The sequence below is a fragment of the Nyctereutes procyonoides genome, unplaced genomic scaffold (genome assembly GCF_905146905.1).
Source record: "Nyctereutes procyonoides isolate TBG_1078 unplaced genomic scaffold, NYPRO_anot_genome, whole genome shotgun sequence".
Lineage (NCBI taxonomy): Eukaryota > Metazoa > Chordata > Mammalia > Carnivora > Canidae > Nyctereutes > Nyctereutes procyonoides.
The window spans coordinates 3,425,585-3,440,834 of record NW_026575040.1 but is presented as its reverse complement, the minus strand read 5'-3'; the positions used below and the strand labels follow the sequence as shown (position 1 = coordinate 3,440,834).

The following is a 15,250-nucleotide window of genomic DNA, read 5'->3' as shown; positions in this document are numbered from 1 at the left end:
TGAGGTGTTGGGGAAGGTGCTGGGGCCTCTGAAGAGTTTGCCGTCCTTTCTGCCCCTTGGTCCCGTCAGACCACTTAGATTGTCCGTTGCCTGTAAAATGGAGTTCTCAGACACTGGGGACGCGGCCATGTGCCCACCTCAGTAAGAGTGGTCTCTTCACCAAGCTGTTCCGCCGCCTCATGCTCCTGGCTCCTCTCCCGGGACCACACAGTCTGGACCCAGTGTCACCTCTGGCTTCTCAGCACTGGAGCCCCCCCACCCTTCCCTGCTGACTTTGCCCGGCCCCCAGCCACACCGGACCAGGTCCTCTCAGGGGAAACGTGGGTATGTGTGTGCATAAGACCTGACACACGAGGTCTACGATCAAAGTTGATCGAATGAATCCACAGTGGATGCTCCTCTGCAAAGGGGCCTTGTTCATTCAACCCTCCACCGTTTATCCAACTCATAATCCATTTGGTGCCAAACCCCGTGTCAAGGGCTGTGGCATTTACGTCACCAATAGCCAAGCTCGCCAAAGACTGAAATGTCATTCACAGGTTTTCTGCTCTCAACACCTCCCCATCCCCACCAGGCCACCTGACTCCCAGCCCCCCAGCCCCCTCCTTTACTCCTGGACACTAGAGCCCTGGCTCCACCAGATTTTGGCTGCAGCAGAGGTCAGAGTGCCGTGCCACTGAGTTTGGGGTCAAATCCTGGTGCGTAACTCACCCGGTGCCCTTAGACAAGTTACTTAACTTCTCAGAGCTTCATTGCTCTCATCTGGAAGATAGGCGTGAATAAAACTGCTTATCTCGTCTTTGCTGCACGGAGTAACTGAGATAAGGCACACGCTTAGAACACTGGCCGCACGGTACAGGCTCGGTGAATGTGAGCTGTTTAGGACGGTTGTGACTCCTCTCTGTCACGAGCGCCCACCTCCCTGCCCTTCTGCACTGTTTGGCACAAGCCTGAGCACCTAGTAGGTGGTCAGTGAAATAAGACTTCCCAGAAACGGGGACATCTGATGGACCTGCTGGGTGAGGAGACCCGGAAACTGGTAGAGGTTCGAAGGAGGGTGGGGGAGCAGCGAGGGGCTGTCCCTGGAGGAGCAGACAGGGTCTCAGGGCTGGCTGTATCTGTCTCAAGGACCAGGAGCTTGTGACACGTGGGAGCCGGGCATCCCACAGTTCAACAGCTCTGACGGCCACGTGCTGTGTTTGAAGTCCTAATAAGCAAGCCATGGGGATCCCACCCCAATGTCGGGGAGGCCCACCCTGGCTGTGGCATAGTTACAAGAGGAGTCTGTTACTCCTTTGTTTTCCAGAACCTATACCCCCTTTTCCTCTTCCAGGAACCCCTTGCGCCTTTGGCCCACATGAGGCAAATCGCCAGGTGCTAAGGCAGGGGAGGGCTGACCGAGGTCAACCGTGGCCAGGGGTAATCACAGAGCCGGAGTGGCTGGGTGGCTGCGGGGGAGGCTTCTGGGAGACGGTAGGGCCTTGCCTGGTGGTCTCTCGGAGACCTCTGGCTCTGGACCTCAGTTTCTTCCTCGGTGAAATGGGGACCTTCTGTAGGTTGCTTTTCCCTGCCTGTTGTAAAGACCAGAGACTAAGTCTAGGAACAATCTTGCCATGGGGAGGAGAAACAGGTCTGGGAAGTGGATGTCTTCCCTCAGGGCGAGGTGTGCTCAGACCTGGGCGGGGACCTCCTGGACTGCAGGACCCAGCTGCTCCTTCCTCAGGGGCGCCCCTGGGGTTCATAAGCGGAGCCACATCCTGTCGGTGAACTGCCTGAGTGGCCTGGGGCTGCCAGAGGGGCTCAGACCCCTGGCTCCCAGGCCAGGCCCGGGCAGGGTTAGCGCGGCCCACCCACCTCTGGATTTCTACCCCCCACGCTGCGCCGTGGCTAGAGCTAGACTTCTGACCTCAGCCCAGGCCTGAGGGGAGATCCCCACACTGCAGTTGCCCACCCTAGGCCCGGCCCACATGGCGGGGAGCATCCCTGGCCACTGCTCCAGACTGGCCTACAAATTCTCTGGGTCTCCCCACTGCTGGGGCTGGACAGCATCTGCTTGGGCCCCTCCGGCGGGGGCACTGGTGCTGCCAGGGGCAGAGACCCCCTCCCAACGGGTCCTGGTGGGCCGTAAGCCTGCCTTCATCGAAATGTGTGGCATGAGGACCCCACAGGGTGTCCTGTCGTGCTGCTGCCACCACCTCCCTGCTCTGAGGGCGGGGCCGTGTATCAAGCTGAAGCAACCTCCTGGCCTCAAGCTGCCGTGGAGGGGACAAAGCAAAACAGTGACCGAGGGATGGCTCCCAGTTGACAGAAGTGGCTTCTTTCCTGCATGGGGGATGGCTCCTGGAAAGTACTGGAATCCAGGTTGGGGGGGGGGGTCACAGGGACCACAGCGCATGCCTAGTGCCTTGGCGCTTACCAAGTGACCAAGTGCTTTTGCATTTTCCTATCTTGTCGAAGCCCCACAGCCGCCAGTGAGGTAGGGGAAGACGATCAGCCCCATTTTACAGATGAGGTGGGTAGGCTCAGAGAGGCAAGTAGACTCCCCCAAGGTCACACAGCTGCTGGATAGCGAGGCCAGGTGCAGCCTGGAAACCACAAACTCACAGGAGGCACAGGCTCTGTGACTTTGGGCCAGTTACTTAACATCTCTGAACCTCAGTCTTCTCGTCTGAAAAATGGGGATAGTAATCGTTTCTATCTTACCAGGTTATTGCGAAGATCAAATGAGACAGCGCTTATACGACATACTCGGTACGGTAGCGGCACAGACCTGGCAATGACTGTGAGCAATGATCAAGATTAGTATCCCAAGGATATTCAGATGCTGTCCCTGTGGAGGCCACACCCCAGAGGACGCCTCGTTACCCGTAGGCTCCCGTCTCATCTCCGTTCACCATATCTGAGAGCTGCTAACGTGGGTTCGGGGTCCTTATGTGAAGAGGCAGGGGCCGAGCAAGGCACTGGATTCCTCTCTGGCTCTGCCTGCCTGGAGGAGGAGCTGGGGAACCTGCCTTAGCCCTGGAGGACAGCCCAGGGGGGCTCGCGACCCTCCGGTCAGCACCAGGCCGTGTCAGGTGCTGGCTGAGGCTCTGCCCGGAGTCTTCCATCCCTGGATGATGGGAGCTGAGGATCGGCCGTGGCTGAGTCTCTCCCACCCAAGCTCTGTCCAACCCAGCCTGCTCCTCCAGGGTCTGGGGAAGCCCAGCTCCGCAGCACGGAGGCCTGGCCCAGGGGAGCAGCTTGCTCCTTGTCCGTCGCCTGGGTCACCCTGAGATGGAGCAGGGGTAGGGTGGGGCTTCCAGGGAAGTCTGTCTTTGGGAAGCAGGAGTGAAAGTCTGCCTGGGAGTAGAAGGCATGGTGGGGGGCGGTGGCTGGTGTCAGTGATCCTGGGCCCAGCTGGGGTGATGCCAGCACCTTGGCCATCGCTCCCTGCCAGCCTGCCACCTGTTGATCAGTCCCCTCCAGGACAGCCCCAAAGGCCGCCGCTGTGCTCAGGGGCCAGGGAGGGAATCCCAGGGGAGGCCTCTCTCACCTGATTCACACGCCCCTGGATAACCCTTTCAGGAACCCTGCAAGGAGGGAAGCGGGCGGTTCTGGCCGCCCAGGGGGTGCCTAGAGGGGGAGGAGGCATCTCTGCGTCTAAGACGAGCTCTGTGAAAGCTCTGGGGCCTTTGGGGCTAGATCCTTAGCATTTTAAAATTTTATTATGACTGCGTTTGTTTAAATATATATATATATGTATATATATATATATATATTTATAGCTCTATGTGCCCACTGCCCCCCGGGCCCCTCCCAAGCCCCTAGTTTTTCCCCTTGGCCTTCTGTTTGGCAGCCGTGTAGGGCAGCAACGTCTGAGTGCTTTTGTCGGACACCGTCTGGGTGCTACTGTTCCTTGTGACCCTCCGGGTCTGCTCGGGGGCGGCGGGGCCCTGGCGGCAGCTGGTCAGCGGAGGGCGCCTGGGCTTGCAGGGGGCGGGCGGGGGCTTGGGGGCGCCCACCGGGGCCTCGGGGCGGGGGGGCTCTGGGGACAGGCCCGCCTCGGCCGCCGCCCCGCTGTCCGCCTCCTCGTCGTCACAGCACAGGGCGTGGTAGAGCACTTTGTCGCTGAAGCGCACCCTCTCGCGGGTGCCTGGGGTCCGCTGGGGCTGGCCCTTGGCCGGGCCGCCGCTGAAGGCCTCCTCGCTGGAGGAGTCCGGGGTCTCCACCCGGGGCCCGTTGGGGACGGGCGTGCCGCCGTTCATGAGCCGGTAGTCGGGGCCAGCCCCCGGCCGTGAGGGCTCGGCGCCGTCCACAGAGTCCGAGGGGGTGGACGTGTCCAGGAAGGAGCAGAACTCCCAGCTGTCCGAGAGGATGTCGGCCGTGACGAGGTCCAGGTGGCCCAGGTCGAAGGGGCCGCCCACGCCCGCCTTGTCGCTGCTGGAGGTGCTGCTCACAGTGGCTGTGGTCCAGTCGTCTGGCTCCAGTTCGAAGTCGAAGTCTGAGGTTAGCTTATCGATCTGGCTCACCACCTGGTGGGGCCAGGAGAGAGGGGTGAGGGGCCCTGGCCGCACCCCGCCAGGTGCCCACCCGCGACCCCCGAGGTCTCGCTGCACCGGGGTGAGCAGAGCTTGCTCGGGCCATCCCCCCGCGTCCTCTCCTTCCTCAGTCTCCCCTCCCAGTCCTGCACCCATCCACTCACACACTCACTCTCCCAAAGCCACAGTCTGTCCTGGGCGCAGCCCCGGTGCTCAGAGCTCGGTTTTCCCTTGACTGGGAGGTGGCCTGGGAGGTGGCCTTCCACAGAGGGCTGACGCTGCAGCAAGGCCACTCAGCGGACCACATCCCTTCGTAGAGGAGAGGATCCGGGGTGCCCATAAGGAAGACCCGTCCCAGGTTTTCCAAAGCATCCTGGGCCACCCTGTGCTGCGGCCCAGCGCCTCTCCCCCGGGACACCCTGGAGCCACCTCCCTCCTGCCCTGTCCCCTGACAGTGGAGATCAAGTGTGGCTGGCGGGGAAGGAATAGGACAGCATCACTTGGTGAGCAGAGAGGAACCCCGGCCCTGGCCGAGCTGGCCAGAGCCAGAGCCGCTCCTCACGGGCACTGGGGGGCAGCCGGCTGCAGAGGGCACTGTACCCCACCCGTCCCTGCCTCCCTACGGGTGGCCTGCCTCGGGACGCCCCCCAGCACGGAAACCCAGCGAAGGGAGACCCTACCAGCGACATCGGGAGGGTACAGAGTAAGAGGAGGAGGAATGATGATTCAGAGCAAAGACAAAAACGGCAAAACGACGACGACAGCAAGGCAGAGGGACGGGGAGACCCAAGGACAAGACATACACAGGGAGCCACTGGCCCAGGACCCCTCCCGGCACCTCGCTGGGGTCTCTTCCTGGGGGCAAGGCGGCCAGTTAATGAATTAACTAAGAAATCTAACAAACTTTTACGAGGATGAGTGCTGTCCGGGATGTGCGAGGAGCTCGTGAGGAGTGGGGCGGGGAGTGCCCCAAAGTGCAAGACCAAAGCAAGGCCAACAGCCACGAGCCAGGAGGTGTTGGGGTCAGCGGGACATTTACTTGGTCAGGAACAGGGGCGGGGGCATCCGACAGTGACCTGGTCATCATTTTCCCTCTGAGCCTCAGTTTCTCAATCTGTAAATGGGGAGGTTGTGCGAAGGGTTTACTTCCAAGGTTCCTTCCATCTCTGAGATTCTAGGACTCTGTGTTTATAGGGATGACTAGGGAAGCTGTTTGGGGCTGTCCCTGCCTAGGGGTGTCCATTCCACATGGCCCCAGGCCCGAGGGGTGCTGGGAACACTTGGCTGAAGCCTGCAGAACCAGGGGAGTCCAGACACTTGGGTTCCAGATTCAGCTTAGACATCATTCTGTGTGTCTTCAGGTAAGTCACACAACCTCTCTGGGCCTCAGCCATTTAAGCATGATGACCCCAGCCCTGCCATCCTCACCAGTGCCTCATGAAGGACAATGAGAAGGGCAGTGAAAAGTCTCCGTGGGGCTTTGGTGATAAAAGTGACATCGTCTCCCATCTCTGAGGACCTACTACGGGTCAGGCTTTCTACCCAAGAGATCATCATCTCCTGAACTTCTAGAAGATGGGCCAAAGTCACCAGAAACTAGGGGGAGCCGAGGCTCCCACTCTCCCCCGAGGGTCCCCGTAAGACTGCATACCACCATGAGCTGCTGCTGTGATTTCTGGGCTTGGGCAGGCAGTGGGGACAGGGCCCCATTCTCCAATCTGGCCACCCGCCCTATGCCCGCCACCCGCGAGTGACTCCCCCTATACCTCAGAGAAGCTCACATTCCCCCAGGAGCCCTTGCTTAAACGAAAGACCCACTTGAGGGGTGGGAGCCCTGGCCCAGGGCAGGGGGCTCTCAAACTGGAGTGTGCGCCAACCTACTCCCCAGAGTCTCTGATCAGTAGGTCCCGGGCGGAGCTTGAGAAGGAGCATATCCGACACGCTTCCAGGTGCTAGTTCAGGGGCACACTTTGAGAATCACTGGCCCCGGGGGCCTGGGGATTTAAGCCGGTGAAGAGATAGCACCTCAGGGCATTGCCAGCCTCAGGGGAAGCCCTGCGTCTCTGGGACAGTCACATCCTCCAATGAGACTCCCTGACCCAGCTGAGCCTGAGTCTGTGGCTGTGGCAGCACGGGGACACGGCTAACAGGACTCTGGGTGGATGACCAGCTGTGACCACACAGGGTTGACTGAGGCCAGGCCAGGCCCGGAAGCGGGGCTCCTAATGCCCTGTGAGGAAGATCCGGGGTGCATAGGACATCCCAAGGCTGTCAGGCTTGCACACACTCCTGTCTGCCCAAGAAGTTCCTGCTGGCTGGCTGCTCAGGCAGGCTTCACGTTCAGGCCCCTTCTCTCCTCCATTAGGACGTCCTTCTCTGGTTTCATCCTGGGAGTGTGGACGGATGGGACAGAGGGAGGCTTGGGGTCAAACCCCAGGTAGGCCGCATCGCATCTAAGGAGCTTGAGGCAGGTGATTTTCCTGAGTCTCAGTTTCCTCCCCTGTAAAATGGGCTGACCCTCCTCTCCTCACCAAGGCGATGGGGACTAACTAGATATGAATGTGGTTTACACTGCAGAGTCCGCACAGCCCCACACTTAAGGACCCAGCCTCTGGAGTCTGCCCTAGCGTCCGGTCCTGGCCTCACGGCTGACCGGCCCTGTGGCCTCAGCCAAGTAACCCAGCATCTCTGTGCCCAAGTGTCTTCAAAAGGGGGATTTCTAGTAGCTCCTGCTTGATGGGGCTGTTGTGAGGATTTAATGGCACGATGCATGCAAAGCAGGTAGAGCAGCACACACTATCAACGCCCTCTGTGCACCCGCGGGTGCTAATATGTGACCCGGCCCCTGGCACCAGGCCCAAGAGCGGATGGGCATCAGCTCTTCACCAATGGAGTGACATTCTGAGGGGGACAGTTCCAGGGCCTGTGGTGGAGGAATGGGACCTACTGGGCATTTCAAAGCCCAACACGTGGGTGACAGCTATGTTCCCTAAACCAGGTCTGTCTCCAGGCAGAGCAGAAGCAGAAGAGGTTCTAAAAGCCGAACAGTAATGAAGCTCGAAGCAAATCTGGCCCAGACGGTGAAGGACGGGAGCACCCACATGATGAATGACCTAAGTGAGGACCAGAAAGGGGAGTGATGGGCCAAGGGTCCTCGGACTGCACGCAGGGCCCCTGTACCTCTTTTCATGGGGCCGGTGGGGAGGGCAGAGGGTGGGCAGGCCCTACCTTACCTGCCTGTCTGCTCCGGATGCCTTGAAATCTGTGATTTCTCTCTGAGATTTAATAATCATTTTGCCTGTGTGTAATTTGGGATTGTCTTAGAGTGCGGGGAAATAATTATATATACAGAAAGAAATAGAAGGGGGAGAGAGAGAATGGAAAGAGAAATGACAGCATAAAAATGACAGGATCACAGAACCTCAGAGCCGGGGGACTGGAGTCGCTGTTGGCTTCACCCCGTCACCGTGCTTGCTGGCGGGGAGGCTAAGGCAAGGCCCACCAACTGGAAGGAGCAGAGCTGAGGCCCCGGGTCAGGAGTCCTGGCACCTTAAGGACAAGAATTACTGGATTTCGGGGGTGGGGCAGGGCTGAGGGCCAGGACAGACCTGCTGGGGGCTCCAGGCCCCATCTCAGGGGCATCCCCATCCACGGTCCTGCTCTAAGCCGTGGCTCCCTCCCCTGACTGTACCCATCTGGTGGCCGCTTCCTGTCCAGTTCCTGCTGCATTCGAGGCACTTGGTAATCAGCCTAGAAGGACCACAGCACCCCTCGGCCTCTAGCACCCCTGCTCCCCAGACTCCTGAGCCTCTCAGACACAAGCCACTCCCAACGCCGGCCATGGGCCCTTGGCTGCCAGCGGGCAGCCGCCACCGCCAGGCCTGCCTCCTCGCCAGCGCTACACACTGCACCGGGCCCACGTCTGCCCCAGGCCTCACCCGAGAGGCTCCCTCCTTGGCTACTCGCTCCATCTCACTCCCAGAGGCAAGTCTTCCCTGCCCTTCCATTGCGGACAGGGGCCCTGTCGTAGGCCCTGAAGGTATTCTGTGCCTTCGCTAAAAATATTTTCCAGTTTTATCACCACTACACTTTTATGTGCAAATATGTTAAATGACTGACGTCTCCCCAGGAGCCGGTAAGCCCCATGAGGGGTGGGACTGGGGATGTCTTGCCCACCACGCCCCCCCCCCCCCCAGATTGGCGCACTCTTTACAAATACAGCCATTGGTTGAGTGGGTGAGTTGAGACAGGGGGCTTATAAAACCTGCTGGGGGCTGCTTTTCTGAGGAGTTCCACAGCCCTGTCCGGCCTGCCCCAGCCCTCCCTCCCGCCCTGGCTGAGGCCCCACTTCAAGGAAAGCACATCTGTGTCCCCTAAGGTCCCTGAGCCAGGACGGAGGGCCCGGGAGTTCTGGGACTCCCGGGTCCTCCATCCTGGTGCCTCCCTCACCTCCGGCCCCTTCACCTCACTCAACAAGCTGCTACCTGCCCCCCTCCCTCCGAGCTCCCTAGGCAGCTGGTTATATAACTGGGGATCTGCATTATTTATGACCACTGATTATTTTTTAATTTTGTGATTATGTTATTTATTGTCTTCCTGGGGGGGCTGTGGAGCTGGGCAGGGGGAGAGAGGGGGACTGTGATTCGTGACTCTCATCCTGCAATTTGGCCTAATTGGCCAGGGAGCCTTGAGAATCTGTCCAAAGGAGGAGAGAGCGCAAAGGGAAAAGGGAGGAAAGGAAGGTGAGGGGAAAAAAAAATAATAAGAAAAAAATCTGCACAATTCTTGCTGAGCTGCGGGTGATGGAGCTGACCCACTTTGGCACAGCTCCGTGGTCCCCAGCCTCTCCTGCCCCAGCTGCTTCCTGGCCGGGCCACATCCATCTCGTGCCGCACAGCCCTTGCTTCCCAGGCCACCCCATACACAGCGCTCAACCCGTGGGACTGCGCAATTGCCAGCGGGCCTGCCCCCGGGGAATATCAGGTGGGGAGACCCTCCAAGGCCACCGCTAAGGTGAGCAGCTTGTGACCACCCAAGAGCCAGTGATGACATAGCAGACGCTGGTGGTGAGCCCGAGGACCATTTTCGAGCTCCCACACTGAGTGACACCTTGGGGAGGAGGAGGAAGCCAGGTAACTTAACATCTGGGAGGGCGAGGATGAGAGTCCCTACCCCCCCCCCCCCCCCCCCCCCCCCCCCCCCCCCCCCCCCCCCCGCCGCTGGTGGGGAACAGGGAGAGCAGGGGAGAGGCAATTCCTGGGGAGCATGTTGGGATTCTCACGGAGGATTAATCCGAATTTCATATCATGGCCCGCAAGGCTCTGTGTCATCTGACTCCCTGCTCTCTCTATGACCTTTCCTCCTGCTTCTCTCCTGCTGGTTCACTCCACTCCAGCTGCCCTGGCTTCCTTGTTGATCACGAACATGCCACATACGCTTCCACACTTCCTCCTCAGGATCTTTGCACTAGCTGCTCCCACTGCCCGGAAGGCTCTTCTCCTACATATCCATTTGTCTCGTACCCTCTTTTCCTTTGGGTCTCTGTTCAAAAGCCATCTCAGTGGAGATTCCGTCCCCTTGTCACTGTCACTCTCCTCCCCTTTCCAAGTTGGAGAGGGTGGCACTGCCTACTGCAGGAGAGGCCAAACGGTGCTGGCCAGGAGGCCAGGCTCCTGCCTCTGCCCACTCTGATCATGGCTCAGAAGCCGACAGCCCTCCAAAACAACAAGGTTGTACCCAGAGTAAGGGGCAGGCCAGTGCAAGAATGTCTCATTAATAATACCTAAAAGATGTGGGGCTAGTTTTGTGTCCATCCCTGTGCTAAGTACTTTATAAACAACATCACATTTCATTCCTAGAGCAAACGTGGGGTTGGTTGTGGAGGCATAAAATTCAGTATCCTCATTTGCCCGAAAACGGAAGCCCAGACAGGTGAGGTAACTTTACCAAGTTCACACAGCTAGGAGCGGGGTGGACCCGGATTTGCACCAGAGGTCTCTGGCCGCAAGAGCCCATGCTCTTAGCCTCTGGGCTGTACTGCATCTCTACCTAAGCGAAGATGCACAGAATTTTGTGGAGCTTTGAGAACCTGCTGGGATTGGCCTGGCATCCTGGAGTGTTGGGGAACCTAGGAGAATGAGGGCTAATTAATGATTGACTGTGACATCCCTCTGCAGCAGTTTTTCCGCTTTCAAAGCACTTTTACATTCCTCACCTCACTTAGTCCATTAAGATACTTTTTCCACCCATGGGACAGAACCTGCCCCTATCCCATGGGGAGCCCGGTGAGAGGGGCAGCAGGGGTTTGGGAGGGCAGGGGAGGTTTGGGAGAGGGAACCCCAAAACCTTTAGGGCTGTGTGCTAGACCCCCTTGCCACAAGCCAAGCCCCAGATAAACCCTTGAAGAGCACTCTGAGATGGGAATGATCAGCATCCCCATTTCAGAGATGAGCAGACTGAGGCTTAGGGGTTTGGGGAGGAAGGGCTTTATATCTCTCATCTTTCTATGAATTTTAGGGCTGTATGCTCAAAAGGATCATGGGAGTCTGCCAGGGTCAGTGGTATCTGGGGCCAGGGAAGTGAGCAGCAGGAGGAGGAAGAGGATGGCCGAGGGGCGGAAAGCTGGCCTTGCTCCTTCAAGCGAGCATCCTGGGCTGCTCCCTGGCAGCCTCACATGTGCATCTTGTCTTCACATCTAAGCGCTTTGCTCTCCTGAGAGGGAACCCGGCTCAGTGAGCCCTGAGCTGGTGGTGTCTGCGGAAGGGGATGTGATGAGTGAAGAAGAGCCTGCCACCCTCTCGACCTTGGGTCTACTTAGGCCCAGTGGAAAACTGCCACACAAAGGGACTGAGAAGAACCAGCTAGACCCAGCTTTAGAAGCCCCCTTGGAGGATCAAGAGCCAGAATCACAGGTTCCAGGGAACAGAGGTCGGCAGCCCCTCACCCCAAACCAAGGCCTGGCCCTCCCACTGGGTAACCCAGGTCCCTGACAAATCCCATCCCACAGGAAGTCAGCTATGGGGTCTCCTCTTCTGCCCGGGGCCTCCCAGAGCCTCACCTGCCTTCCCTGACACTCACACTCATCTATCCACCACCCTGTGTCCAGACCTCGCCTGGGGGGTGGGAGAGTTCTGAGGCCTGCCCCCCTCCCAGCTGGGTGCCATTGGCAGCGGGCAGGCAGTGGCATACGGGGTAGATGCTGGTTGCCATAGCAACCTGCCAAAGTCTTGGGTGGAGGCACATGGCCTACAGGGTGTATAGGGGGAGGGAGCTCATCTCTCTCTGTCCGGGCTCAGGCCTTTGGGCAGCCTGTGAACCTGAAGTTCTGCTGTTCGGGACACGGGGTATGAGTGTTTGTGCTGAGGAGGGCGAGAGGAAACATCTAAAAGATCTGCAAATAAATCCCAGTGCTTCTGATCCCCCTGCCTCATCCCTAGAAGGGCAACCCCTCAGAGCATCACAGCAAGAGAGTAAGCTATCATCTCCAGAAGGCCTCTGCCAAAATGCTGAAAGGTCACCTGCCTGCCCACCTGCTCCAGCCTCAGAATAGGCTACAGGAACCTAAGTTCTAGTTAGTTCTGCCACTGGTAGGCTGTGCCACCTTGAATAAGCTCCTAGCCCTCTGGCCTCAGTTCCTTCAAACAGAAAATGGACAGGGCTGGTACGGATGACCTGTGAGATGTCTTTAAGTTCTGGATGACTATGCCTGGGGGGGGGGGGGCAACAGGGGAGGCGGATCTTGGGAGATGCTCCTTGGGAGATGCTCCATTGGGAGTAGGTTCTGGGCTGTATGATTTCCAGGCTTAGAGTCAATCCTGGCTCTTTTCTGGGTGGGCTCCTTTCATGGCATAGGTCCCATGCCCCTGCCCAAGGCTGAGACTCCGGATGGCTCCCACGACCCTGAGAGACCCACAGAGCATCTAGAAAAAGATGGGGTGGGGAATGATGAGGGGGTGTGGGGGAGGAGGGGTTGCTCCGAGGCATCTGGCCTTTGGACCAATGGGGTTGGGGGAGGAGGGGTGGCTCAGAGGCCTCTGGCCTTTGACCACAAGGCTGATTCTGGGCTGAGTGGCTGCCCTGCCCCACCTCAGTTCATGTCCCAGCCTCTCCACAACCCCTCTGCTCTGGATACAGCTCCGTTCAAACATCTCCTGCTCCTTGGCTCTCAGGCCAGGCTGGAGTTGGCACCCACCATCATCTCCTCTCCCCGGTCCTCCTGGAGACCCCCCGCTCTTGCACAGCTGGCTGGGGAAAGCATGAACCCATAACTCCTGTTAAATCACTCTCTCTGCTCTCTCTGCAGGGGCCCTGGTTACAGGGAGTTGAAATTTGCCTAAAGCCCACCTGGCTGGCATAATGGCACTCAGTGGGCAAATTCAGGCCAGCGGCTCAGAACGCTGGTCATGCATTTTGGGCTTGAACACAGCCCAGGGGGCAGGGCTGAGGACATGTGTACCTCATTACCCCAGCGATGTGGGAAGCAGTAATTAAACTGAGCTCCGCTTAGAGAGTCAGAAAGGGACACACATCCCAGGATCTCTCAGTGACTTTTCAAGCCTTGGCAAAAACATTCAGAACTGTGGCCAGGGACGCATGCCTTTAGATGAGACTCCTGCCCCCCATCGACGTCCACAGGAACTCTGGTTTCCACTAGCAGCCCCCTGGACTCATTCCCATCTCAGGACAGGGAGGGCAGAGCTGGCTTTAACTTCTCCAGGATGAAGGGTTCTGAGTGGCTGTGTGATTTCTGGAGAATGCTCCTAGCTGGACCTCCTTAGTAGGGCCATCGGCACCCCCGCAGAGCCCCTTCTGAGCAGCTCAGAGTCTAGGAGGCAGATGGCAGGGTCAGAAGCCAGCTTGGGCCCCAGAAGAGTGTCTCCCACTAAGAGGCTATGGTGGGATTTAGTCTATATTTGTCACCTTGGCAGCCCTGAGTGCTAACCACAGAAATGTGGTCCCACAACACACTGCCCAAGCCGACTCTACAACACCAGGGCCCCTCTAGTCCTGGAGTATGCAGAGATTTCTAGCAAAGCAGATCTGGGGAAAGGAGAACAAGGAGAAGGAAGCATCCAGCAAAGCGACACATGTGCACACAGCTTTGAGTACACACACACACACACACACACACACACCGAAACACATATGTGAGTCTGTTTTTGTGCCAGGCTCAGGAAAACTGGTCTGGGGTCGGTCTGGCCTCTCACTCACCTCCCTGAGCTCCTTGGCCACCTCCTTGAGTTCCTGCAGAATGCCCTCGAGCTGCCCGATGACCATCTTCATGCGCTGTCGAATCCGCTCCCGCTGGCCACCACTGCTGGGGTCGTCACTGGGCTGCCCGAGGTCCGGGGTGCCCCGAATGTTCATCCTTTACCACGTCGCTGCAGGCCTGCCCATATTCCCCCCAGCCGGGCACTCGCTGCGTCTGCCTCCACAGAGCCCCCCTCAGCCAGGCACAGCTCCACATCTTAACGGCCCGCCAGCCCACCCTGGCCCTGGGTGGCCCTCACCCAGCCCCTGCCCCCTGCCCCGCCGCCTCCTCTGCCTCTGGGCGGGGAATGGGACACGCCGAGGACGACAGAGGATGACAGAGGGGATCGAGGTGAAGACACAGGAGAACAGGGGGAGGGCCTTGGGTCTCAGGAGTGGTCTCCAGGACTTGAAGCGAGGACGAAGAGGAGACGACGCCGAGCCGATCTCTGGCTGAGCCCAGACACAGAGACAGGGGGGATGACTCTGCAGGGCCTCGGGGTAAGAGATGCCCTTGGGATGGGGGAAGGCGGCCGTAATCCCTCACAACTCCTGGGCAGTTGCAAAGGCAGAGGTCTCCGCGAGCGGCTGACACCTGCAGAGGGCCGTGGCTGGGGTGGGTCTTCCAGATGTGGATGTGGAGGGGGTCCAGGCTGGGCAGCTCCGCGAACGGAGCCGGACGGACGGGGAAGGGCAGCCCCCTGCAGAGAGAGCAAGCCTGGCGTCAGCCCTCCCAGGCTGCAGCACCAGCCGGCACTGCCGCTGCCTCCCTCCTCCCGCCGGCCTGCACCCTTCGTCGCGGCAGTGGGGTTTTTTTTTCCCCCTTTGTGGGGAGGGCTGGTGGAGGCACCGTCCGCGGCCTAGCCCTCCCCTGGAAGGAAATGAAGGAGCCCCTGCTTTCAAGGCAGAAGTCTTCAGCCTGCCGGGGGGCGCCCTGCCCCAGCCCCCCCCCCAGCAGCCGGGCCTGCTCCGCGGGTCTGCGAGCCCGCCTCCCCGCCGGTGCCCCCGGGCCGACCCTCCCTCCCGCGGCCCCGCCTTCCCTCCGAAGCCCCGCTCCGCGGCCCCGGGCTCACCTGCGGGGGGCGCCGGCCTTCCTTCCGAGCAGCGTCGGGGGCCAAGCCCCAGGGGAGGTCGGGGGGCCCCCCAGGCTCCCTAGGGCGGACTTCTGTGTCTGGAGTCGGCCCCTGGCCGCGGGGGGGTCCCCAGGGGCGCCGCGGGAGACATCGGGGCGGTGGGGGCGGGGCCTCCGCGCTCCCGGGACGCGGGCAGGACCGGCCTCCCGCAGGACGCGCGGGGGCCCGAGGCCACAGGTGCCCGCGCGTGGGCCGGCGTCGGAGGGCGCGGAGGGCGCAGGGATCCCCCAGCCCACGCGGGCGTCCCCGGGCTCGGCTCGGTGCGGGCAGGTCCGCGGGGGCGGGCGGGGCCGGGGCGCGGGGGGCGCGGGGGGGGGAGGGGAGCGCAGGGGGAGGAGAGGGGAGCGCAGG

The 15,250-nt window shown here is 59.9% G+C and overlaps 1 protein-coding gene across 1 annotated transcript; it reads right to left on the bottom strand.

Annotated features, from left to right (window-relative positions):
* Window positions 1-3,745: 3,745 nt before the first annotated feature.
* INSYN1 (inhibitory synaptic factor 1) lies at window positions 3,746-15,234 on the bottom strand. The gene is made up of 3 exons (XM_055319597.1): window positions 14,840-15,234; window positions 13,728-14,467; window positions 3,746-4,511 (listed from the first exon to the last, which is right to left on the bottom strand). Exons 2-3 carry the CDS (start codon window positions 13,881-13,883, stop codon window positions 3,804-3,806), a joined length of 864 nt encoding a protein of 287 aa, XP_055175572.1. The 5' UTR covers window positions 13,884-14,467; window positions 14,840-15,234; the 3' UTR covers window positions 3,746-3,803.
* Window positions 15,235-15,250: the final 16 nt, after the last annotated feature.